General features: G+C 38.6%; 1 protein-coding gene across 3 annotated transcripts in view; it reads right to left on the reverse strand.

The window, feature by feature from the left end:
* Positions 1-1,195: 1,195 nt before the first annotated feature.
* Positions 1,196-25,392, reverse strand: part of LOC103274344 (rho GTPase-activating protein 20-like) — a 46,778-nt gene continuing 22,581 nt past the window's right edge. Inside the window, exons 6-13 of one of the 3 annotated variants that reach the window (XM_008071808.2) lie at positions 22,690-22,839; positions 20,796-20,837; positions 20,056-20,140; positions 14,945-15,022; positions 14,345-14,482; positions 12,301-12,367; positions 4,578-4,751; positions 1,196-1,399 (exon numbers count right to left, since the gene is read on the reverse strand). In XM_008071808.2, the coding sequence (XP_008069999.1) occupies positions 14,441-14,482; positions 14,945-15,022; positions 20,056-20,140; positions 20,796-20,837; positions 22,690-22,839 (397 nt within the window). In that variant the 3' untranslated portion in view covers positions 1,196-1,399; positions 4,578-4,751; positions 12,301-12,367; positions 14,345-14,440. Of the gene's footprint in view, positions 1,400-4,577; positions 4,752-12,300; positions 12,368-14,344; positions 14,525-14,944; positions 15,023-20,055; positions 20,141-20,795; positions 20,838-22,689; positions 23,602-25,392 lie in introns of those variants that run through there. The other 2 variants (XM_008071806.2, XM_008071807.1) reach the window with 2 other exon arrangements.

Consider the following 25,392-nt stretch of genomic DNA (forward strand, 5'->3'; position numbering starts at 1 on the left):
AAAAAAAAAAAAAAAAAAGATAGTGTTCAGACATTCTACTGCAGAACAAGCAGCCTATCCCATCCCATCCCCCCTCAACAAATCTCCTTCAGATGCAAGACCAGGACAGTCCAACCATTCATGGCTTAGCATAATAATCTCTAGTAAACTTTTGGGCTTCTAGTCAAGGTTTTTAGCCATACACTATACATCAGACACAACAACCGCATTCTCCTCCGTAACACACATCTGCCGAGACGTAAACTACGGATGAATTATCCGGTACTTACATGCAAACGGAGCATCTATATTTTTCCTCTGCTTATTTATACATGTAGGCCGAGGTCTATACTATGGCTCTTTCACTTTCCTAGAGACATGAAATATTGGAATCCTCCTATTATTTGCAGTCATAGCAACAGCATTTATAGGTTATGTCCTCCCATGAGGACAGATATCATTTTGAGGCGCCACCGTCATCACCAACCTCTTATCCGCCATTCCCTATATTGGTACCAACCTAGTTGAATGAATCTGAGGGGGTTTCTCAGTCGATAAAGCCACCCTCACACGATTTTTCGCCTTTCATTTTATCCTCCCATTCGTAGTAACAGCCCTCGTAATTGTTCATCTCCTATTTCTTCATGAAACCGGGTCTAACAATCCCTCAGGAATATCATCCGATACCGACAAAATCCCATTCCACCCATACTTTACAATCAAAGATATCCTAGGCTTAATAATCCTAATAATACTCCTTATGATCCTAGTCCTATTTATACCAGATCTCCTAGGAGACCCAGACAATTATACCCCAGCCAATCCTCTAAACACTCCACCCCATATTAAACCAGAGTGATATTTCTTATTCGCATATGCTATCCTACGATCTATTCCCAACAAACTAGGAGGTGTTTTAGCCCTAGTATTATCAATCCTAATTCTAGCCATCATCCCCATATTACACATATCTAAACAACGAAGTATGTGAGTCTCTGCTGAAACCAGAGTAGTTTTCTCTCTTGTGTGTGTCTTATGATCTTGCAGTACCTAAATCAGATTTTCATTACCCGAAGTTTCATTGACAAATTTCTGCCCAACTAGGATTGTCTAATGATTTCTCCCTTTAGTGATGAGATTTGGAGGAGACCACTCAACTCCCCAGAATTCTGTCTCCTTAAGAGGACTATGGAAGCCCAAGCAAAACCTACCTGAACAGGGGTTGGCAGGATGTCATTTTTGCAAACGTCACTGAGAGGAACACCAAAGAGCTGTTCAGGCTTTGGGGCTGGTGAAGCCTCTTCACCCTGGAGGCTGAGATGCCCAGTGCCCAGTTCATCATCCGCCAACCTCTTGCTAGTATTGGATTGCTGATGAAAGGCCCAGTTCAATACCGACCACCTCCTCACCGTCTTCTGATCTGATTGTGTAAAAATTGAGATTATTTCATGTGTCATTCAATTGACCTAACTTTATTTCCACTTCAATAAGTCTCTAAAAATGAATGCATTCTGTTCTGAGAGCACATTGGGAGTCCAAAGGTGCATAAAGGTAAAGGTAGCTTAGGTACCCAACTAACATAATCAGCTATTTAGTACTGTAAGGCAATAAATTATGGAACTTTTCACACAAAAAATACATAAAGCACTATCAAAAACACTATCATACAAAAGCACTGTCACTTGGAGAGGATTAATTTGCATGACCATGTACATCAGACACGTCAACTAACTTACAGGATTGGACATGTGAACACATATTTGCATCCTTGAAAGTCTGCAACTTGAAGGTTCATATGTAGGGGACTTACTGTATTTTCTTTTTATAGTATGTTTGTTGCAATGGCCAGGAGAGAGAGATATGGAATCATGTGTTGTGCAGAATTGCCCACATTATGACACTTGCTAATTGCATTCTTGTGGTATTCATGTGTTCTTGCCCATGTCCTGCAGACTGAAGCTAAACCTGGAGGTTTGGACCAACACATATTCCATTTTTCCAGTATAAATCTTTCCTCAACACTGGTGTTTACCACCTGTTCTATTCTACCATGAGGCACTTAACATCTAGCTGTATAAATTTCCTGATGCTAAGTACGATAGTGGATTCAGGAGTCATATAACATTTTAAGAGCTAAAAATATTCAAGTGTGGTGGTGCACATCAGTAATTCTAGATAGTTAGGAGCCTGAGGTGGGGAGACCCATTGAGATCAGGAGTTCTGGGATTTCAGTAAGCTAAATCAAACAGATTTTGGTAATTATCCAATTTTATAGTAAGTCTCCTGCCACTCAGATTTCCTGTTTGTCTTTCAAAGTGCCTAACCACGGTCAGCTTTCTCCCATCAAAGGAACCTTCAGCCTACAGTCCATCTGGCTTTACTTTTCAGTCAACCTTGGGCCTCTTTTTTCTGAAGGATGCAACTCTCAGGTAGCTCTGTGGATGATATGACTCCACTTTCTCTAGTCAGGCCTTGGTAGTATGGTAAGACCCCAGGTCGTTTTGTTCCTTGTGACACCCTGCCAACCTTCCCAGATTTGGTTTTTATCTATGCAACATCCTTGTCAAAGGAATGCTAAAGAAGAGCTTTTCACAGAATAACTAATCATCAATAAAAACTGAGCTCCCAGTTCCAGCTGTTCTGCTGTATTTTAATATTTCCTTTAAAAACCTACTTCTACTAAATTCTGAAAAATTCAATAATGGAACTGAGTTTAGAAATATAAACAGGTGCACAACATTAATCCACCTGGCTTCTCTGAGATGTTGAATGCATCTCCAAGTACACTCACATAGGGCCGATGCTCACTGTGCTGGATCAGAGAAGATTAATGGGCTCCTGGTTCTCCCTCTCGTTTGAACAAGTTACTCAAAACTCTGTGAGCGGGTTTGAGACCTGCGTGGGCAGCGAGACCTCATCTCTACAATAAATCAAAAAATCAGCCGGGCGTGGTAGCACATGCCTGTAATTCCGGTTACTCGGAAGGCTGAGGCGGAAGGGTCGCCGGAGCCCAGCAGGCGAGGCTGCGGTGGCCGGGAGTGGCCACTGCACTCCAGTCTGGGTGACCAAGTGAGACTCCAACTCAAAAAAACAAAACAAAACAAAACTCTGTGAGCTTCACTTTGCTCCACTCTGATGACTACTCATTAATGTGAGTAATATAATGTGCTATTCAGCAAAAAGAATTGTTGATAGGAGTACTGATAAAGTAATTATCCCTCACTCAGATGACCTAAGGTAGCCTAGATGTCAGTCTCATTCCCTCAGAACAGATCCTACTCCCCTCCAACAATGGTTTGGCATCCTCCAGGAGGTATGCAGTTCTTTCACCTATTTGAAAGGAGATAAGGAAGAAAGCAAATACATTCCTAAATCCAGCAGGACACTCTGTATGTCAGCATATACACATTAACAGATAAGTTGAGTCACCATACATTGCCTGATATCCCTACTCTTAACATGATTTTGTTTCTAACCTATCCAAATACATTCAGTTCTTTATCTTTAATAAGAGCATATAATTAAGAAGAATGGTCTATCCGTTTATATAAAGCTATACACCTAATAACAAAGTCAAATAGCAAAGTAGACATTGAGTCTTGTAGTTTCTTAAAAATAGTTTCATGCTTAGCTGCACATTTTGTCATGTGCATTATTTGTATGCGGTCGTGCTGCTTCTCTAAACAATAAAAACATATCTATTGTCATAAAAAATAGGGGGTGATGAAGCAAACTAACTTTATTGGAATCAAGCCTTTCTTAAACAGCTCTGAAATGATCTGTCGTGGTTTTCTTATGCTCAAATAAGGGCATGAACATTAAAAATAAAAATTTTGAAACTTTGCACTTATGAGACAGCATCATAACAATAAAAATAGTTTAAGTAGAAATTCCATTCTTGCCAAATCTTTCCCAAATTACAATAGTACATTTTCTTCGATGAAAGTAAAATTAATGGGAGAGTACAATAATGGTATTAGGAAATATAGTAAAGAAGGAAGATTCAAAACCTCTACCAAAAATGTTCAGTCCAGTTCTAGTCTAGACCCAGCTCTGAAGCAGACATGGAAAGAAAGCTTGGTGGGGGAATGAGTAGGATTGAGAGTTCAATCCAGGCTAGAACCCATGGGTGCTTCAGCCCCAGTCCAGAACAGATTTCAGCTCAATGCTATAACTCTGGTCTTCGCTAGATCTTTCATCCTGGTGTGTCTAAGTCATGCAGTCATTGGATCACTCTCTGCTTGATCCCAGATACTGAGCAAAGCCCTGGGAGAAGAAAGACAAGAGTTCCCAGGCCTTCAGAAGTCATAATCGAATGAGACACACAGAGTGCAAACACATAATTATATGTGTACAGTGTTCTGGGGATACAGAAAAGGGAGCATCTTCCAACTTCGAGGAATGCAAAAAATCTTCCTAAGACTGAGTTTGGTCTTGACTATGACCTTGAGGTTTCTCTGAAGCTGATTCTGGGCAGGCAGAGAATCCCTGTCTATACTGTCTGCCTCCCCACAGGTGAAAATCTCTCTGTCATGTATTTGTTCTTAGAAATGGAGACAAGTTGAGACAAGACACTTGCAGGAAGGAAAGGGACTCACCACTTTCCTGCTGGCCTTTAGGCAGGTGCCTGGGCTTCAGGTTGAACCGGCCTTGCATGTCTAGGGATGGCTGCTCCGGGATGGGCTCCTGGAGGGTAGGAGAGGTGGAGTTCTCTGGCAGAAGCCCAGGGGCTTGAAGGAGGCTCATGTGAATTTTATAGGGTTGTTCATGTCCTATGTGGAGAAAAATGTAAATATAGATTTAGGCTGATGGTGAGGCATGTGATCCAACCCACCTTACTATGAGTGAGCACACGCCACTGATTCATGCTGTAGTTCTTGGGGGCTTCTGGAATAAAGAAGGCTGTGTCTTCTTGAGTGAGGAACACGTGCACTCTCACTGGGGAGACCCCACATAAAACAAGCATTCAAGCAGAGACTTTAAACAGGAGAAAAAAACCGCAAACACGTTGCCTTGCTTGGAACGTACATACCCATTTTTGCATTGCACAATGGTGACTTTTGCTATGTTTCCCATCTGACAATATTTAAGATCTTCTCATTTATGTTTCACTAAAGTAGATTTTTACATATTAGGTAAATTACTTGGCCTCTCTAGCCTTACATTCCTCATTTTAAATACTCTTCCTAACACATAGACTTATTACAAGGATAAAGGTAAATACATTAATAAAAATTGGTAGTGATTGCTTGTTTTTCTTTATTTTTGGCTTCTTTTAAAATTTAATTTTTTAATCAATATTTTTTATTATAATGGTGTGGGGTACAGCTAAGGGTTAAGTATACAAATACGTTTCATTCAGGAACCCTGTTGATAAGAGGTGTTTCCCCGTCCCCAGACAGATATTTGCTACCGTTAATCCCATCTCCCTTCCCCTCCCTGCCATAGTTTCCCACCAATGTCAGTCATTTTCTTAGAGTATTACATTGGAAGTTCAAGGTCCATTATATGAGTGAGAACATGTGATACTTGGATCTTTATTTTTGTGAGAGGTCACTCAGTATTATAGACTCTAGTTCCATCCAGGTTGCTGCAAAATTCATGATTTTGTTCTATTTTATGGCTGCGTAGTATTCCATCGTGTATATGTACCATGTTTTTAAAATCCATTCCTCTTTTGATGGGCGGCATGGTTGCTTCCAGGTTCTTGCTATTGTGAACAACGCTGCGATAAAAATACATGTGCAGGTATCTTTTTTATAGAGTGATTTGAGTTCTTCAGTGTATATTTCCAGTAGGGGGATTGTGGGGTCATATGGGAGGTTGATATTTAGAGCTTTTAGGAATCACCACACTGCTTTCCACAGAGGTTGTACTAGTTTACACTCCCACCAACAGTGTAGAAGTGTTCCCTTTTCGCCACACCCTCTCCAGCAGCTGTTATTTTTTGAGTTGTTGATAATTGCCATTCTGACTGGAGTTTGGTGGTATCTCACTGTGGTTTTGATTTGCATCTCCCTGATGATTAGTGAGGTTGAACATTTCTTCATGTGTCTGTTGGTTGCTCAGATGTCTTCCTTTGTGAAGTGTCTGTTCATATCTTTTGCCCATTTTATAATGGGGTTGTTTGTTTTTTTCTTTTCAGCACGTTCGTGTTCCTTGTAGATCCAAGATGTTAAGCCTTTGTCAGACCTGGTGTTGGCAAAATACTTCTTCCCAATCTGTAGGCTATCTCCCTGCTCTCTTGATGGTTTCTCTGGCTTTGTAGAAGCTTGTCAGTTTAATAAGGTCCCACCTGTCTATCTTCTCTCTTATGACCTGTGGGTTTCGGGTTTTGTTCAGGAATTGGATGCCAGTTCCGATTTCCATGAGGGTATGTCCTTCATTTTCTAAGGTTCTTATGGTTTGAGGTTTTACATTTAGGTCTCTGATCCATTTGGAGTTAACCTTTGTGCTTGGGGATAGATAGAGGTCCTGTTTCAATCTTCTACATGTGGGCAGTCAGTTTTCCCAGCACCATTTACTGAATAGGTTCTCTTCTCCCCAGTGGTAGGTAGTGGAGGCTTTGTCAAAGATGAGTTGGTTGAGAAATTGAGGTTTTGCCTCTGGAATCTCAATTCTATTCCATTGATCTATATGCCTGTTCCTGTACCAATACCAAGCTGTTTTGATGATTGTAGCTTTATAGTAAAGTTGGAAGTCTGGTAATGTGATAGCACCTGCTTTGTTTTTTTTTGCTGAGGATTGTTCTGGCTATTCTTGGACTTTGTGTTTCCATATGAATTCCTGTGTTGCTTTTTTCTAGGTCTGAGAAGAATATTGCTGGTAATTTGATGGGTATTGCATTGAATTTGTAGATTGCCTTAGGTAAGATGGACATCTTCACAATGTTGATTCTTCCAATCCATGAGCATGAGATATTTCTCCACTTGTTTGTGCCATCTTTGATTTCTTTGAGCAGTGTTTTGTAGTTTTCATTGTGAGGGTCTTTCACGTCTCTGGTTAGGAAGATGCCAAGGCATTTCATTTTTTTGTGGCTATTGTGAATGGCATTGTGGTTTTTATTTGGGTTTCTGTGTGTTTATTATTGGTGTAAAGAAATGCGATTGTCTTTTGCACATTGATTTTGTATGCTGAGACTTTGCCAAAGGCCTTTATCAGTGTAAGGAGTTTTTGACAGATTCTCTTGGGTTTTCAAGGTACACAATCATATCATCTGCAAAGAGAGTTAACTTGACTTCCCTTTTCCTATTTGGATACCCCTGATTGCCTTCTCTTCTCTGATTGCTTGAGCCAGGACTTCCAATACTATGTTGAACAGGAGGGGTGAGAGTAGGCATCCTTGTCTTGTTACAGTTTTCAGGGGAAATGGTTCCAATTTTTGTCCGTTCAGGAGTATGCTGGCTATGGGGTTCTCGTAGATGGTTTTTATTATTTTGAGATATGTTCCCCGTATGCCTAGATGATTGAGGGTGTTTATCAAGAAGGGGTGCTGGATTTTATTAAAAGGTTTTTCTGTATCTAATGATATAATCATGTGGTTTTTGTTTTGACATGTGTTGATGTATTTAATTACATTTATGGTTTTGCGAATGTTGAACCAGCCTGGCATCCCAGGAATGAAGCTTACTTGGTCATGATGGATGATTTTCGAGAAATTTTGTTGAATCCGGTTTGCTAGGATCTTGTTGAGAATTTTAGCATCTATGTTCATCAAAGATATTGGCCTGTAGTTCTCTTTCTTTGTTGGATCTTTCACTGGCTTGGGTACCAATGTGATGTTGGCTTTGTAAAATGATTTGGGGAGAGTTCCATCTTTTTCAATCGCCTGGAATACCTTCAGTAGGACTGGTAGACATCTCCTCCTTAGATGTCTTGCAGAATTCTGCTGGAAAGTCATCTGAACCAGGGCTTTTTTTGTAAGTAGTTTTCTTATTATGTAGTTGATTTCCTTGATTGTTATTGGTCTATTTAGGGTCTAGATTTCGTCTTGTTCCAACCTAGGTAGGCTGTGTATGTCAGAAAGTCCTCCATTTCCTTAAGGTTTTCAAGTTTGTTTCCATACAAGTGTACGTAGTAGTCTCTAATGATCTTTTGTATTTCTTCAAGGTCAGAAGTGACTTCAACTTTTGTGTTTCTGATTGTGCTTATTTGGGTTTTTTCTCATTTTTTCTTGGGTCAGTGTAGCTAGGGACCATTGATCTTGTTTATCCTTTCGAAGAACCAGCTTTTTGTTTCATTGATTTTTTTGTATTATCTTTTTGTCTTCTATGTCCTGGATTTGGGCTTTTATTTTGGTGATCTGGATTCTTCTGCTGAAATTAGGATTTTTGAGTCTTGCTTTTCCAGTTTCCTTAGATGGCTTGTTAGGCTGTTAATTTGTGTTCCTTCCATTTTTTTCATGTGTGTTTGTAGGGATATAAATTCCCCTCATACTACAGCTTTTAAGGTGTCCCAGAGATTTTGGTAAGATGTTTCTTCATTTTCATTTGTTTCCAGGTATCTTTTGATCTCTGTTTTGATTTCATCATTGACCCAGGAGTTGTTTAGCATCATGCTGTTTAGTGTCCATGTTTTTGTGGGTTTTGGGGGGGACCTTGTTGGTGTCAATGTTTATTTTTATTCCACTGTGGTCCGAGAAAGTGCATGGTAGAATTTTGGTCCTTTTAAATTTGCTTATGCTTGATTTATGGCCAATTATGTGGTCGATCCTAGAATACGTTCCATGCGGTGATGAGTAGAATGTGTATTCTGTGGTCTTTGTTTAGAGTGTTCTGTAGGTATCAGTTAAGTCCATTCAGTCCAGAGTCACAGTGAGGCTCCGGATCTCCTTGCTGATTTTTTGTCCTGATGAACTGTCTAGGGTTGTGAGTGGGGTATTAAAGTCCCCAGTTATGGTGGTGTTAGAGTCAATATCTTTCTTTAGTTTTCCTAGAAGTTGCTTTATGAAAGTTGGCACACCTATGTTGGGTGCATATATGTTTAGGATAGATATTTCTTGTTGATGGAGTGAACCTTTTATCATTATGCAGTGGCCCTCTGTATCTTTTTTAATTTTTGATAGCTTAAATGGTATTTTGTCTGAAATTAGGGTCGCACCTCCTCCTTTCTTTGGTGTTCCATTCATCTGAAAATTTATTTCCCATCCTCTTACTTTGAGTCTGTTTATGTCCTTTCTAGTGAGATAGGTCTCTTGAAGGCAGTATATTGTTGCCTGGTGATGTTTTATCCATTTTGCAATTCTATGTCTTTTCAGTGGTGCGTTTAGTCCATTCACATTCAGGCTAATTATTGAAATTTGAGAGTTCGTCCCTATCATAGAGTTCTTATAGAGTTATTGTTCTTCCACTTGGGTTTTTTTTTTTTTTTTTTGTCTTTCTTTTGGTTTTGGGGTTGGTTCATGTATGTTTTATTCTTTCCCCTGTACTCTTGTGAAGACCGTTGTTCTTTTTTCCTTTTCTTCTGTGTTTAGTACTTTCTTAAGTGTTTCACATAGAGGTGGTTTGGTGGCAGCATTAAGTTCTTAGGGACTGGATATCTGGGAAAGATTTTAATTCGCTCTCACTGATGAAGCTTAGCTGAGCTGGGTATGTTATTCTTGGTTGAAATTGTTTATCTTTTAGAACTTTGAAGACAGGGCTCCAAACTCTCCTAGACTGCAGGGTTTCTGTAGATAAATCTGCTGCTATTCTGATAGATCTTCCATGGTAGGCGATCTGGCCTTTTTCTCTCACTGCCTTTAGGATTTTTTCTTTTATGCCTACTTTGTTTATGCGAACTATGTGTGTCTAGGAGTTGGTCTTCTTATTTGTTGTCTTGCGGGGGTTCTCTGAATCTCTTGTGTTTGAATTTTTGCATCACTGATTAGATAAGGGAAGTTTTCTTGAATGATCTCATGGAAAGTTTGTTCCAGTGTGGTCTCTGTCTCTCTTTCTGCCTCAGGAATGCCAATTACTCTTAGGTTTGGTCTCTTGAAGTAATCGCTCTTCTCTTGAAGGTTTTGTTCTGTCTTTGTGAGATTATTTTCTGTGTTTTTTTAAGAGTTTGGGTAGGTTCTATATTTTGGTCCTCAAGCTCTGAGATTCTTTCTTCTGCTTGGGTAATTCTGCTTTCCATGCTTATTAGTTTGTTATTTATTTCATTCACAGTATTCTTTATTACTGTTATCTCAGATATCAGTTCCTTCCGAGTTTCTTCTTGTGTCTCCTCAATTCTTTTTAATCTCTCCATTAATGTCTTGATATCTAGGTGTGTAGTTTGAGACCCTTCATTCTGGGGGCTCTTCATTGCTTGCATTCCAAAGTCAGTTTTCTCAGTGTCTGCCCTTCTAGGGTTCTTGCTTTTCCAGCTTCTTTTGGTTTTTCTTGGTTTTTGTGTAGATTTTTCTCTCTCTCCCCCTTTCCCTCCCCTTTCTAATTCGGTTTTTTAGGCAAGGTGAGGTTGCTTTTATTTCTCTTCTGCAATTTCCTGTTCTTCCTTAGGAGGGTCTTCTGGCTTTGTTCACTTTTCAGGTTAGAGTGTAGGCTGCAATCTGTACTTTTTGCAATTTTGAGGTTTACTTGAGAGGGAAGCTGTGGTTCAGAATGTATATGCTGATTCTAGCATCCACAAACAGGTGTATGAGCACACTGGAACCTATTTCCCTCTGCCTTACAATCTGTCTGTTCAGCAGTATGTAGTCTTGGTCCCTAGATTAAAAAGGGGGGTATAAAAGAGGAAAATAATGGAGGAAGGAGGGGTCAATAGGAAGTTAGAAAGAGAGAACAGCGAGAGGGAAAACAAGCATACATACAAACTATCAGGTGACAGAGAGACACAAGGCCGGAAAGAAGTGAAAAAAGACACATACGAAAGATTCCCTAAAGAATACTGATAGCTACACAGAGACAGACCAATAAAATCAAGAAACAGTGTAAGTCAGATCAAAACAAACAGTCCAAATGATAAAATCAGAAGTCAAAATAAGTGATCAGACTAACATCACTGCAGCTGTGATCTCTGACCTCTCCCCTTTGTTTTTCATTGCAGGCAGCTAGATTTACTTGCAGTTTGGGTTTGTATTTTTTGGTTTTTTTTTTTTTAGTCGGCTGCCTGGGTGTTGCTTTTGCCTGATTCAGCGTAGGGGTGGGGCTTTGTCTCCTGTTTCACGACGTTACCTTAGGAACTGAGGTAGGGTTTGTTGATAGGTGGGTGGGGCAATGGAAGTCTCTGCCTGGAGAATGGCTGAGACAGTTTTTGCAGATTCGTTTCTCTCCGCTTGTCTGGGATCCCCAACTTGGGGTCACATGCTGAGTACCTCAGCCAGGGTGGGCCCAGAGCTCCAGCGCTCCAAAGCTCCAAAGGGCAGGCACTGAGCGGCAAGATTGGCCCTGGGCCGCCCCCAGGGTACTTTAGCCAGTAATGGGACTGGTGTTTCTGAGGGGCAGGCGCCCGGAGTCTCCCTGAGTGACCAGCGGCTTGGTGCTGGGGGCCAGGCAGGAGACGATGCAGCCAGGGAGGGAGCTGGGACCCGAGACTCCCAAGTATGTGGTGGAACAGCAGCAGCAGGGGGCCGCAATATCCAGCCCTGCGTGTGACCGAAGGTCCCTGGGCCTCGGACCGGCACGACTGGTGGTAGGCAGAAAGCACCACCATCACTGTGCCACATGGTCTGCTATAGATCCTATCCCCTCCTCTTATTTTAATCACTCTGTCTCTATTAACCACATTGAGCAAAATTGCTGATCCAATAATTATTGTTACTTAGCTAAAATTGTTCTAATAATTATTTTAGGAGAAGTATAACCTATCAATAACCTCAAGAACAAATGCTAGAAAACTGTATCTAAGAAGTGACAAAGCATGTGTTGATCAGTCAGGGAAGACTTCAGGAGTCTGAATGTGATTATCTCATGATCTATCTTATGATCTTGAGAAAAATTCCTTAAGCAGGTGTTAAAATAATATTTAAACTTAGATTCAGAAGCATGACTGAATTTTAGAAGATCGTCACAAAATAAAGGTTGCCTAGTAGTTAGAAAATGGCACCGAAGCCTTCAAACTGAAATCACAATGCATTTTTTTCAAGAAAGCTGTTTGTCAAGGAAGAAATTCAACAGGAAAAATTCCTTTTGTTTTCCAAACTAGATCATGTCAGAGATAGTATAAGGTACCTGAGATACAGTGAGGACTTGGCAATTATTTATTAAGTATATGAATAAATATTGCATAAAATTTTAACTTTTAAGAGTGTTTAAGCTTAAAAACAGTCAATACTTTGAGACTTAAGAGGTAAAATTGTGAACCAAATCAATCCCACTTTGCAATTTTCTTGAGACTTACCAATGATAGGGAACGGGGCCTCTTTCTTGCCAGAACTGACCCACAGCTGGTAATATTTCTCAGAGCCCTTGGAAATAAAATAACTAAGTATTACAACCGATCTTTCACAGTAAATACTTTTAAGAATACATATCCTCAGTGTTTCTATGTTTTCAAAAGAATAAACAAAAGCATTAGGATCAATGGAAATGCTTTTTAATCCACTGTGGTCACCATTTTTGCATGGACAGTGCTAATTTCAGTAATCCCTGTTCTCCACCCAGCATCCAAGACTACCTCAGATCATGCCTTGTCCCTTCTGATAGGTCACAGATCTATGAAGCCACAGTGCAATCAGTCCCTTACTTCTGAATGACCCATGCAATAAGAAATCACACTTATGCTCCTTCACTAAAAAAGAAAAATCTAATCTATATAGTCCTGCTTCTGCTCTCTCCAGACATTTTGGAAAATAACCTTTGCTTTCACATGTCCCTACCCAGATGAGTCTGTTCTCCAGAGGGCCATATACCTGCATGACTATGCTTGAACAAAGGAAAACACTGTATGCTCGGCAACCCTGAGGAAAAGGACACAAGTGCCCAAGAGGCCTTGAGGTGATGCCAGAGTCGAGTCAGCCCACAGGCTTTCACTCAGAAAAACCCCACTGTGGGGAGAGAAGGGACAAGGCCTCGAACCTGGAGAACAGGCCAGATGCAGGAAATAATCATCTCTAGTTGAATTATTGCCCTGCAATACTGGGACTCCCACTTGAAACAAATCTAAATTTATATATAGACTCTGCTAAACTAGTTTTAAAAGTCCTTCAGCTCAGGCAAAAGCAAAAATATGTCTTAAATGGAGTTTTTGGTGACAAGTAATATGATTGCCCTTCATTCTTGATTAAAATCATGGCCTTGTCTTAATGGAGTTTCTCAGGTGTGAATACTGTCACTGTCACACATAGAGCTAATCAGTTCAAAATTGTATTTCAAATAGGAAGCAAGACCTAATTTAAAAAATGGTAAGATAAATGTTGAAAACTTATTTTGGAACCACCTAAATCACATATATATATAGCCAAATCACCTTAATTCTTCATTAAAATAGAAATTTGTTGTTGTCTGGTGAGACTAATCAACTTTTAAAAATTACAGATTTGAAATAAAAGTTGCTGCATTTTATTTCAATCACTCTCCCCATCCTATTAGTAAAATTACTCTCTCTCCTCCAATATTTAATTTTTATTCGGGGCAGTATATAGCTTTTTCTTTCTTAGTGTCTGCTTTTTTTAGTTCATTTCAATAAAATTTTTTTTTTAATGTTATTAAATTCCACTAATATAAAAATAATGGATTCCTTGTGCCAAATTCTGGTTGTGCTGAATTTTTAAAGGACTTTAATTGATTATTCAGTCAAACAACATTTAAATACAAAGCTTGGATGCCATGTCATAACAGCAAGAAAGTTTCACATTATTGGGAGTTTTAAGTTAAGGAGCCATGCTACACAAGTGATTCCCTTCCTTCAGGTGCTGTCCATCTGAATGTTACTTTCTTTTTTTTTTTTGAGTTGGAGTCTCACTCTGTCACCCACACTGGAGTGCAGTGGCCGCTCCCGGCCACCGCAGCCTCGACCTGCTGGGCTCCGGCAATCCTTCCGCCTCAGCCTTCCGAGTAGCCAGAATTACAAGCATGCGCTACCACGCCCGGCTGATTTTTTTTATTTATTGTAGAGATGAGGTCTCGCTGCTCAGGTGGGTCTCAAACCCGCGGGCTCAGGCAATCCACTCACCTCAGCCTCCCAAAGGTGCGGGATTACAGGCTGAGCCACTGAGCCCAGTTTGAATGTTACTTTAATAAAATTCTCACTTAAGTGGACTTCCCTCTTTTCTCTTATGCAACCCTCATCCTTATCCTCAAATATACCCACTTACTCCACCAAAAAAATAAACTCAACAATGTATTCAGCTCCTCCAAAACTTAAAGGAACAGATACTTAAAAGCAAATCAGGAAGAAAGCAATGTGCACACAAATGCCCCCCAATCCACTGACTCATTCAAACCTTGTCTTTTTCTTTACCAATTCATTAGATGCATGAGCTGTCTCGTTCCAGGGACCTTCATCAGGGGTAATGGCTTCGAGCCAGATGTTTTTTATGTCAAAATTTTTGAAAGATGTCCTTCAGGACTAAGATCGAGTCCTTGGTTGATCATCAGGGTAAGAACATATGAGAGGTGAGAAACTAGGAGATAAGATGTTTAAAGAACAGTGCAGTAGAAGAGATTGGAACTTTCTTGTTAGGAATTTTTCAAAACTGTTATTGTATATGTATATAATATATACAATGAAAATTCATGTTGTTATCAGTATTCTATAATGATAACCCACTTTTATTATGCTATCATTTTCACTTCACACAAAATGCGACGCGAGAATACAAGAAAGCACCTGCATATAAACTCATAACCCAAGTGTGGGGGGTAAATTATGAGTTTGATGTATCTCTGAACCAGCTTCTAACGATGGAAGGTGCAAGATACAAAACACGTGTGTGTGTACACCTGCGTATATCTGAATATACTGAATGAAAAAATTCAAGTTTTTTTTGTTTATTTTTTTCCCAAGTTAGTTTTTAACTGAAATTGGCTTGTAGGGAACTTACGGTTATTCCTAGCATTGATAATGCCTTGTGGATTATGTCATTTGCTGTGTCCGAATTTGATATGGTCACAGTTACAGACTAAAAGAGAAAAAAGAAATTTTGCTATAAATTAACAATTCCAATGCATATGATTACACAATTATTGTCAAATTATTATCCATCGTCTAAAGGCAAAGCTTGCTTCTAGGTCATGGCAAAGTAAAGCACAGATAGAACATGAATCCTTAATTCATTTTCATTCCTTTGTATTACATAAACCCAGTAAAAAGAACTTCAGTAAAACATATTTCTCTTAAAATAAAGGATTTCTGGTACTCAAAATTTAACTACTGAGGCAAGAAGAGAAAACCTGGGAATTCAGAGAGGGCACAGGACTGGCCAGTACTCAGCACCATGAGGCTAACTGCCGAAGAGGGGAACATAACATCAATAAGGGTACCCGATCTCAAACTGGGCAGAGTTGAGACCAAAGGGAGGCCCAAACTTTATCTGTACAGTGACCACATATGCACCTAATCCTGAATAGAAACACATTTTTTTAAAAAAGAAGTAGTTTTAAAAGGAGGAGATGGAGCCTTTCCCTTATTTCCTGGCTTTGTTTTTATCACATGGCTTTATTTTTTTGAAAATCACACACTCACTTCTAGTAAAATAAAAATAGAAACCGACTATGAAAAACATTTTTTCCTTTTTTTTGAGTTGGAGTCTCACTCTGTCGTCCAGACTGGAGTCAGTGGCCGCTCCCAGCCACTGCAGCCACGACCTGCTGGGCTCCGGTGATCCTTCCACCTCAGTCTTCCAAGTAACCAGAATTATAGGCATGTACTACCACGCCTGGCTGATTTTTGATTTACTGTAGAGATGAGGTCTCGCTGCCCAGGTGGGTCTCAAACCCTCGGGCTCAGGCAATCCACTCACCTCAGCCTCCCAAAGGTGCGGGATTACAGGCTGAGCCACCGAGCCCGGCTGAAAGACATTTTTTAAACCACTATGTAGTGAGTACTTCATGTCAGGCATCATGGCTACTAAGATCTATATTGTTGAAATCGATTGAGAGAATTAAATTAAAATGTTAGAAATTTAAATTTAATTCCCAACTCTTCCACTGAATAGGGTTTCTGTGATAGCTCTTTATACATCTCAGATTGAGAAACTGCAGTATAAAATTAGGAGGCAATTTTCAGAAAATAAACTGAAAGAACTAATAGAATACTGAGATGATAGCTATTAACTCTGAATTTCAAAAGACATTATTTTAAAATCAGACAATTTGTAACAAGAAGATTTGTGTTCTTTATGCTATGCATATAGGTCTTGTAATAAATCTACAGTGAGGGCTGTGTCTGCTGATAAACCTGCTTCAAAAGGACAAATAAACAGCACAAGTCAATACCCATGGACCTTAAAGATGAAGCAAAAAAACCTCTTAAAATGTATTACTTTCCCTTTCACTGTATTCTTTTTCTTGTTGACTGATTAGCATGACTCATGGCCCTGGAAGTTAATTTTATTTTTATAAATAAAGACAACTGAAATTTATTTCAAACTGTGCTGCTTGTAGCCCCAAGAATTGTGAAAAAGTTTCTCAGAACACAACAGTAGGGCTCAGAACAAACATACTCAGCATTGTTAGAGGCTTCTCATGTTCAAGCGTCTAGAAGGGTGCAAACACTGGGCTTTAACTAGGGATTTAATTAGAAGTCAGGATTCTGCTATTTTTAGAAAATCTCTGAAGGTCCTCCCATATAATTTAAAAACTCTACCATAAAGTCTTTTGTAAAGTTAAAAAAAAAAAATCTTTTGAAAGAATAGTATTCCTGCTTTTCTTTATGTGGTTTATAGGACAGTGGGGTTTCACTTAATATGTTCATGTATAAAGAACATATTAAGTTCAAAATAATAATTAAAAGGATATGTGTATTTCTCCCTGATGTTGTTCTCCTTGTAGACAAAACAGATAAACTTCTGTACATAGAGCTCTTTGTAAACAAGAAATTCTAAAATATAAAATTATCAAATAATTTTAAAAATGGAAATGTTACTTTTTTATGAGCCAAAGTGTTTCTTGATACATGAAGAACTAGGAAAATGTGACCAATTATCAGGTGCCAACTTTAAGACGCATCATCTAGATGTTCAAATTATGAGAAAAAAAGCAACTATTATAATTAGGTTCAATTATGTAAAGGAAAATAAGCTCCTAGGAAGCACACTCTCAGCATAGACATCAAAATATTTAAAATGTAAATTTTAGATCTGAGAAATAGCTGGAAAAAATTTGCTGGATGGGAAAAGTAGCATAATTGAGATGAAAAATGAAACAGTGAATTTGACTATAAGTTAATAGAAAGTATCCTGTCTGAACAAGAAGGAAAAAAAATGATTGAAAAAAGTAACACAACCCGAGGGACCCGTGAACAACATCAGGAAGTTTAATAACTGCATCTTATCACTCATATTTGGAAGCTAAAAAAAAAAAGTTAATCTTGCACAGGTAAAAAGGAGATCAGAGTTTGCTGGAGGCTGGTAAGGGTGAGAGGAATGGAGGGATAGGGAAAGATTTGTAAAAGAACACCAAATTACAGGTAGACAGGAGAAGTAAGTCCTGGTGCTTTATAGCACTGCAGAAGAACTATAGGTAGCAAAAACGTACATTTCCAAATAACTAAAAGTGAGGATGCTGAGTGTCCCCAGCACTGTTCAAGATGATGAATATGCTAATTACACTGATCTGATCATTATGGACTGTAGGTAACAAAACATTAGCGTGCACCCCATAAATATGTGCAATTATGTGCCAATTAAAAATAAACTTTAATAAGTTTGAAGGTACGTGTAACTGGAATCCTAGAATGTGAGAAAAGAGAAATGGGGATAAAAAGAAGTCTTGGATGGCTAAAATGTTCCCAAGTTTGACAAAAGAGAAAAATTTACAAATTCAAGAAGTTCAGAAAATGTCAAACAGAATAGATTCAATGAAAATCATGCTTTGACACATCATAGGCAAACTGCTAAAAGTCAAACATAAAGAGACAATCTCGGAAGCAGTCAAAATAAAAAATCACAGAGAGAGGATCAAGGTTGATTATCACAGACTACTCATCACAAAGTGCAGAGACAAAAACAAAAATAAAAAACAGTGAAATATCTTTGAAATGCTGAAAAGAAAACACTGTTAAACAAAATTCTATATTTGGTGATAATGTCTTTCAAGAGTATAGGTGAGATTAAAACATGTTTAGATAAAAGAGACTAAGAAAATGTGTTGATACCAGATCTACACTATAAGAAATAGTAAGAAAAGTTTCCATAGGATGAAATGAAACAGCATTTGAGGAAAACTTGGAGCATTCACAATATTAAGCAAGTGTCTTTCTTGTACACTATATCTAAGTAAAGTTGTTTCTTTAAATTTGGGGGAGGTCTGGGTGCTCATACCTGTAATCCCATTACCTTATGAGGATGAGGTGGGAGGAATGCTTGAGCCCAGCACCTCAAGACCAGTCTAGGAAATATAGTGAGAACTTGTCTCAACACCAAGTTCACTAGGCATGGTGGTGTGTGCCTGTGGTTCCAGCTACTCTGGAGCCTGAGGTGGAAGGATGGTTGCACCAAGGAGGTTGAGACTGCAGTGAGCCATGATTGTGATGCTGCGTTCCAGCCTGAGTGTCAGAGTGAGACCCTGACTCAAAAATAAATAACATTTCAGGAAAATTGCCCACGAAAAATTTGGAATGTAAGCCTTTGCCATAACTGAACTCAAAGCAGGCAGACAAGAGTGTGCTCTCCTACAGGAGAACTCTCTAGTCTTATCCTCCTCAAGAAATGAATACTTCCAGTACCTGAAAATACGTCGGAATATTTGCCTGACTTTGGCTATTGAACACGATTTCACTTTTAGAACTCTCCCCCCTTTTTTTTTAACTTTCTACAAATACTATTGTGTTTGACCTAGAACTGCTTTAAAAACAAGGTGCCATAAAAAAATATGTAGAATACATAGGTAGAATACATATGTAGAATACATATGTAGAATATGTTCACCATTATGAACACATGGCAACTGCACTACAATTCAGATATCAGTATTTGCACAATGAAAGCTGAAGGTTTGGGTTTTTTTCTCCAAAAGAAGCAATAAAGTAAACACATCACTTAAAAGTGTTATCCCTCTTAGCTCAATTCAATCCCAATATTCCTCAGAATGAAAAACCTTCAAAACTGCTCTGTATTTGATATGACAACTAAATGCAATATCTGACCCCAGAGTGAATCCTGTGCTGCAAAGGAAACATACTTGGGATCAACTGACAAAACTGGATCATGAATAGATTAAAATATGATATCAATGTTAAATTTACTTACGTTGATAACCAAGTGGTGGTTATAAAGAGAATAACTTGATTCTTAGGAAATGTGTGTTTAAAATAAAAAGCCATGGTGTATATAACTTCAAAAGTAGGTATATACATAACACATTCATAGAGGAAGAAAGACACAGAGCAGAATAAAAATAACTGATAAAGCAATGTGGTAATCTGTTATTGGGCAGGTAAATCTGGAAAATGGTATATAGTTGTGTTAATATTTTGTACTTTCTGTATGTTTGCAATTTTTTCCAAATAAATGAAAACATTTTAAAATAAAATAAATGAGCTTTCAAAAAAAACATTAGAAACCACCATAATCACTTTGTATGTAAGTAGCGGCAACTGGAAAAAAATAGTTTAATTCTAATGAGAAATACCAGCTTGTGCAAACCACTTTATTACAACAAATCACTAGAGTTGATGGACACTGAACATGCAATAGTCCCTTCAAGCTTAAGCACTGTAATTAACATGGATTCTTCTTTCTTCACATTGCCTAGAATATACTTTTATACTTACAAACACACACATACACATACATAAGCATACACTTTTCCACAGGATACTTTATTTTTTAAATTTTACACAGTACTTTCTAAATGCTCTTTCTCTCTCTTCTCCCTTATCTCTGCTACCCTCCCCCATCTCTATCATCTCTCCCTCTATTTCTATCTCTATATCTCTTTCTTTCTGCCTAAGTCAGAAACTCATAATTTAATTTTTGGTCTTAAAAACACTTACATAGGAACTTTTCTTGCAGTCCTTAGTGGAGATCTGAAGGGGAATGCTCTTTGAATGATCCTTTTCCACGGCTAAAGTGATGTACCTAATCAAATTCAGTAATAACCCAAAATGAAGTAGAAATAATTAGCCAGTGGCTTATTTTCACATGAATCTATGTTGCTAATATTTTAATATACTTTATATTATTTTAAAATATATATAGAGAGAGACCCAGCAAGATCAAATTTGGGGTTGGAAAAATATCCAAATTATTTCAGAAAAATAAGGCATGAACCAGAAAATAAGAGGTTTTTTGTAATGTAAGATTTGGATCACAGATCTGGTCCTCAAGCACTCCTGCCTGGATTGGAAGATGCAGCACATTCCTGGGTTTAAGAGTAGAAAGTAGCAGCTGCTTTGAGAATTGTTCGATAGAGCACAGTGGTTTGACCAGAGCTCACTGCAGCCTCTATAGTCTTGAACTCCTGGCTTCAAATAATCCTCCTTCCTCAGCCTTCCAAGTAGCTAGGATTACAGGTATGAGCTACCATGCTTGGCTTGGAAATTTTAATACACATCTCAAGAATAACGTTAGCTCCAATCCAAATGGTGGGGGTGGGAGAAGATGAATGGTTCTCAGAGCTTTCTCAAAAATAAACAAAGCATGCAAAAGAGAAATAGTTTGGAGGCACTGCTTTGCAAAGATTCGCATTCTTTTATCATAAATCAAATATTTCAATATGTATTCTGAAGAATACCTCTGAAGGGAAGAGCGCCATTGTTCCTTTACTTCTGAAGAACTGCAATTTTAAAAATGGGAGAAAAATTAAACTACACATAAAATATCTATACTAATGTTTTAAGACTGCTATTCCAGATCAAAATATCAGCAGTTAGCTGGTACTGATGGGGATGCGTGAGCCAACTGTCCCCTCTCCCTCCCCCAGACAAGGCCTTAAGGATGGGACCTGCTCTTTCACAGGCAGTATTACAACAATGGGAAGAAGATCTCAGAGTGGAAGAGGCTCGTTTAAAACCTAAACACTCGATCGCAACTGTGATACAAGCTATGTGATCACAGGCAACTCAAATCACTGCTCCAAGCTTCAGTTTCTACAACTGAAAAGGGTGTTACTTGCAGCTTGAAGTGCTATGCAAATGTAAAAAATATTATTGTTCAGACTGAAACATACTTAATAAATCTTACATTTGATGGAAATTTCCTGGTCCCCAAACAAGAATTTTCTTAGAGGAAAAAAACCCATGATATTTTATTTCATTATACAGATAGCAATATTACAATACACTAAATTAGTTCCTAGAAAACATATTCTTCATTGTTATAATCCTCTGATCAAAATAAATTCACCTACTGTATACTGATGAGTACTATTTTCTCCCCTATCTCAATGCAGCATTTAATATCCAAATTGAGAATGTCCTAAGGATCATTCACATATAAACTTATCACTGACTAGTTTTTTTTATGTAGCAAGTTACATGTAACATAAAATTGACCCTAGTAACAGTTTCATTACTTCCAATGCAAACCCTATGTCCGTTAAGCAAGACACCCCCTCCCCTCTCAACTCATCCCCAGCACTTAGACCGCATTTTGTTTATCTAGTCATCAGTTAAGAAAAATGGGAATTGCTTCCACTTCTCAGCTATTATAAACAATGCTGCCATAAACATCTGTGCAGCACACATGTGTGTGGCTGCATAGCTTTCTTTCCTTGGGTCTATACCTAGGAATGCAATTTCTGAGTCAAATGGTAATTCTTTGTTGAACTTATGAACCACCAAGTTTTCTGCAGGGGCTGCCACACTTTATAAATCTACCAGTAACATCTTCCTCACTCCCCAAGTCTACACCACCTCGGGATCTGAAGAGTGGGCCACCTGCTGGCCCCCAACCTGGATTGGAACATGGACACCAAGTCTGATGACTCATGCCAGTTTATAGAAGAGTAAGAGCAGCAAATAGCAAGAGAACTAAGTGTCAGGCATTCTCGCCAATCAAATCTTTGTTCTGGATTGTCACCTCCCTATAGATACAAAGTATGATAATCTGCTAGACAACAATTCAAGCAACCCAGTATGGGATGGTGTGATTGACCTCATTTGGATAATTAAACACTATTTATCGAGGTAATTAACTTGGGAGTATGAAAACAATTGTTTTCAAACTTACTTGGACTAGTGAGTAATACTAGCTGCAGTAAAGTCGTGTAAAGTCCAGGCGAGTCCTGGGCCCAGGGGTGGGTGCTGCCAAGGAGGTCTAGAGCCTTGCTCCCTCAGCCCCCAGGCACAGGCCCGAAACACCCACTCCCCAGTAGCTCCAAAAGCCCTGTTGAAAACCACTGCTCAAACCCAGAGGAAATGACTGCAGTCATCCCCAGGATTAATTATCCATTTGCACATATTTGCACACAAAAACCTATTTGGGGAAGGTACAAGGCATCCAATTGCCACCAGGGAGGACAAAAGGTGAGTTAATGGCTTCACAGACAACAAATGAAAACGTTTGCCTTTTCAAGAAAGTTCAGGGAAAAATTTAATTACATTTTTCAGTGTCCTAGAGAATTTGAGGTTAACTATGTCCTTTCATAGTTAACCTACATAAACAGAGGAACAAGCTGTAGATCTTACCAGAAGGTGGCCACAAAGTTCACCATGGGCCAGCCCAGGAGAAAGGACTTCCTGGCAGAGGTCTGAGGTTCTCCCTTCTTGTCCACACAGTCGGCTACCCACAAGTTGGTCAGTGGTATTTCATTTTTGATCTTAAATATTTTTTTATAACTGGAAAGATAATCAAGTAAGATCTCTGTTAGTCTCTGAAATATGAGAGCGACTGCGTTTACGGTAAGACACCAGTTCTCCCAGAGTGAAGCCTGCCTCATTCCTCTCCGTTGCCTGGAAGCACAGCACAGGGGACAGTCAGATGGGCCTTTATAGAGTGTGGCTGGGAAAAGCATGGCCCAGGAAGGCCCTGCGACACACTTTAGTGACAGCAGCAAATAGCTCCGGACTGACTGGTCTATTGAGTATGGACCAGATTGTATATTTTTAAAATATTGCTTTTTTAGAGAATTGTTAATCCATCTATTATCCATGTCTTGTTTACTTCAGATACTTTTTGAGGGACTGAACAAAGATTTAAAAGGGCATGATTTACCAAAAATGTTCCTAAAATTGTTACTTAAGAGAGACTAAAGAAAATCACCTTTGATTAGAGGGATGTAAATACATTTTAATTTTACTTTTTGTAAGATTTTGTAGCCTCTAATACATACACTATTTTAAGATTTTTCTTTATAAGATTTCTTTTTAAGATTTTCTTTTCTTTTAAGATTTTCTTTATGCCATCTTCCTATAGATTGCGGCTGAAACTGAAAAACTCTAGCCTTCAGATTGAACTCAACTTAGAAAACAAAACAAAGCACATCCAGAGCCAACAGGCCTTATACTTAAGGGATGCAAACTCTTCCCATTTATCTCGAGAGAGTCAGAGGGTAAATTATTTTCTGACCGTTTCTGCCTAGTCCCCCTTGGACCACTAACATACAAACCACCACCTTTCTTGGCTTAACTTACACATTTCGTGCTTAGGTGCACTGAGTTTTAGATAGCTGAAGGCCTTATGAAGGATTCTGAAGGAACTGGGGCACAATACTTATGGACTTCCTACTAGTCAGAACTACTTGTGGAAACACATAGATACTTCAGATGGAAATATCCTTCTGACTTCACTGATTCATGTGACAGTTAATGCGAAAACTCTTCAATGGTTTCAGTTTCAAGAGTTTGAAGGGAATAATTAAAATGAAAAAATTTCAGGAAGAACACAAGAAGAATAATGAGGATGCAGAGCTTAGGACACACAAGGTATAAATACAGTGAGAGAAAAGTGCCTTGTGATAGAGGATGGCTTCTTTGTACAATTTTTCAACTTATTTTAACCTGTGTCTGTGTATCTGAAGATTTTAATAAAATACAATCAATTATCAGATAAAATAACTTTCTAGATGGTAACTCTAAAACATTATCAAAGAAAAAATCATATGGCCTATTGAAAATATGAACACATTTTTTTTTAATAGGTTGTTAACTTTTCAAACATGGGCATCTGTGTGTACAAATACCTAAGATTCTGTATGGAAAGTTCCACAAACATTGAACAGGAAAATGTTACTTCAATAATGTTCTCCTTAGTTCAATAAAATGCTAAGATGATCCACTTCCATGAAACCAAACCAAGGAGTTGTCTAAAAGCCCAGAACATACTTTCCATTCTCTTGCAACATTTGTTGAGCACTTATCATGGGCAAAGCATTCTCTTAGATATTTTATGCACACTATTTTATTTAATCCTCAAATAACTACATCAGGTAGTCTTTATTTGCCCCATTTTATAGATGAGGAAATTCACAAACTCACAGAGTTAAATATTAAGTAAATTGCCCAAGCAACAAAGGCAAGATATTAACCCAGAAAGCCTAACTTGCAAACCTATGCTCAAAACCACTTGGCATGTACAGATATTGATCAACCGCCTAAAGCCCTTACATGGAAGAAAAGTTTTATGATTTACGCTCATCTTTCCTACCCTCAGCAGCCTTCTTACTTTCCCCAGAGCCATTAAGCACACTGATGATATTGGTGTTTTACCTTGTGAGTGAGGGGAGAAACCTCAGGACATTATATTAACACAGCTAGATGCCTCCTTGAAAATATTTAAAATGTATTGCCACCCGGCTTTATGCCTCATGGATTCTCCTGGGGATCTTCTGTGTTTTTTCACTATCAATACTGACACTATTTGACTATTTCGCAGAAGGGAGAAACTATGAATCTGATATAAACTGGCTCCTAGGAGGAGGGCCAGCAGAAGAGAGGAGGGAGAAGAAGGAGGAGCAGAAGAAGGAAGGACAGAGGAGGAAAAAGAGGAAGATGATATATACTTGTTTTTACACTGAAGAAAAACCCCAGTAAACAGTGGGAATTTACAGAATTTTAGGAATATTTCCCCAAGTCTAAGATAGAGACGTTCCTTTAGGCCCTGGGGAGTGGGGGTCACGGTTTATTCCACAAGCATCGGTTTGTAATTCCACTGATAATGACTTAACAGTCATCTTCATCTTTTGACAAACAAAATTCATTTGTGTTTCTCTAGTCTTTAGTAACTGAATATGGTGGCTGTCATGGCTGAAGTGGGTGGGAGCTACGTACAGCTTCGTCCTTTTTGTAAATTCTTCACGGGTCTGCACTAGTATTACTACCTTAAATCTATAATGAAGATTCTGTCTTAAAAAACAAAAGTAATGATTACTTGAAAAAATGCCGTATTTAGCA

This window comes from Carlito syrichta, unplaced genomic scaffold (genome assembly GCF_000164805.1).
Source record: "Carlito syrichta isolate Samal-C Ts95f unplaced genomic scaffold, Tarsius_syrichta-2.0.1 Scaffold314727, whole genome shotgun sequence".
In the NCBI taxonomy this organism is placed as follows: domain Eukaryota; kingdom Metazoa; phylum Chordata; class Mammalia; order Primates; family Tarsiidae; genus Carlito; species Carlito syrichta.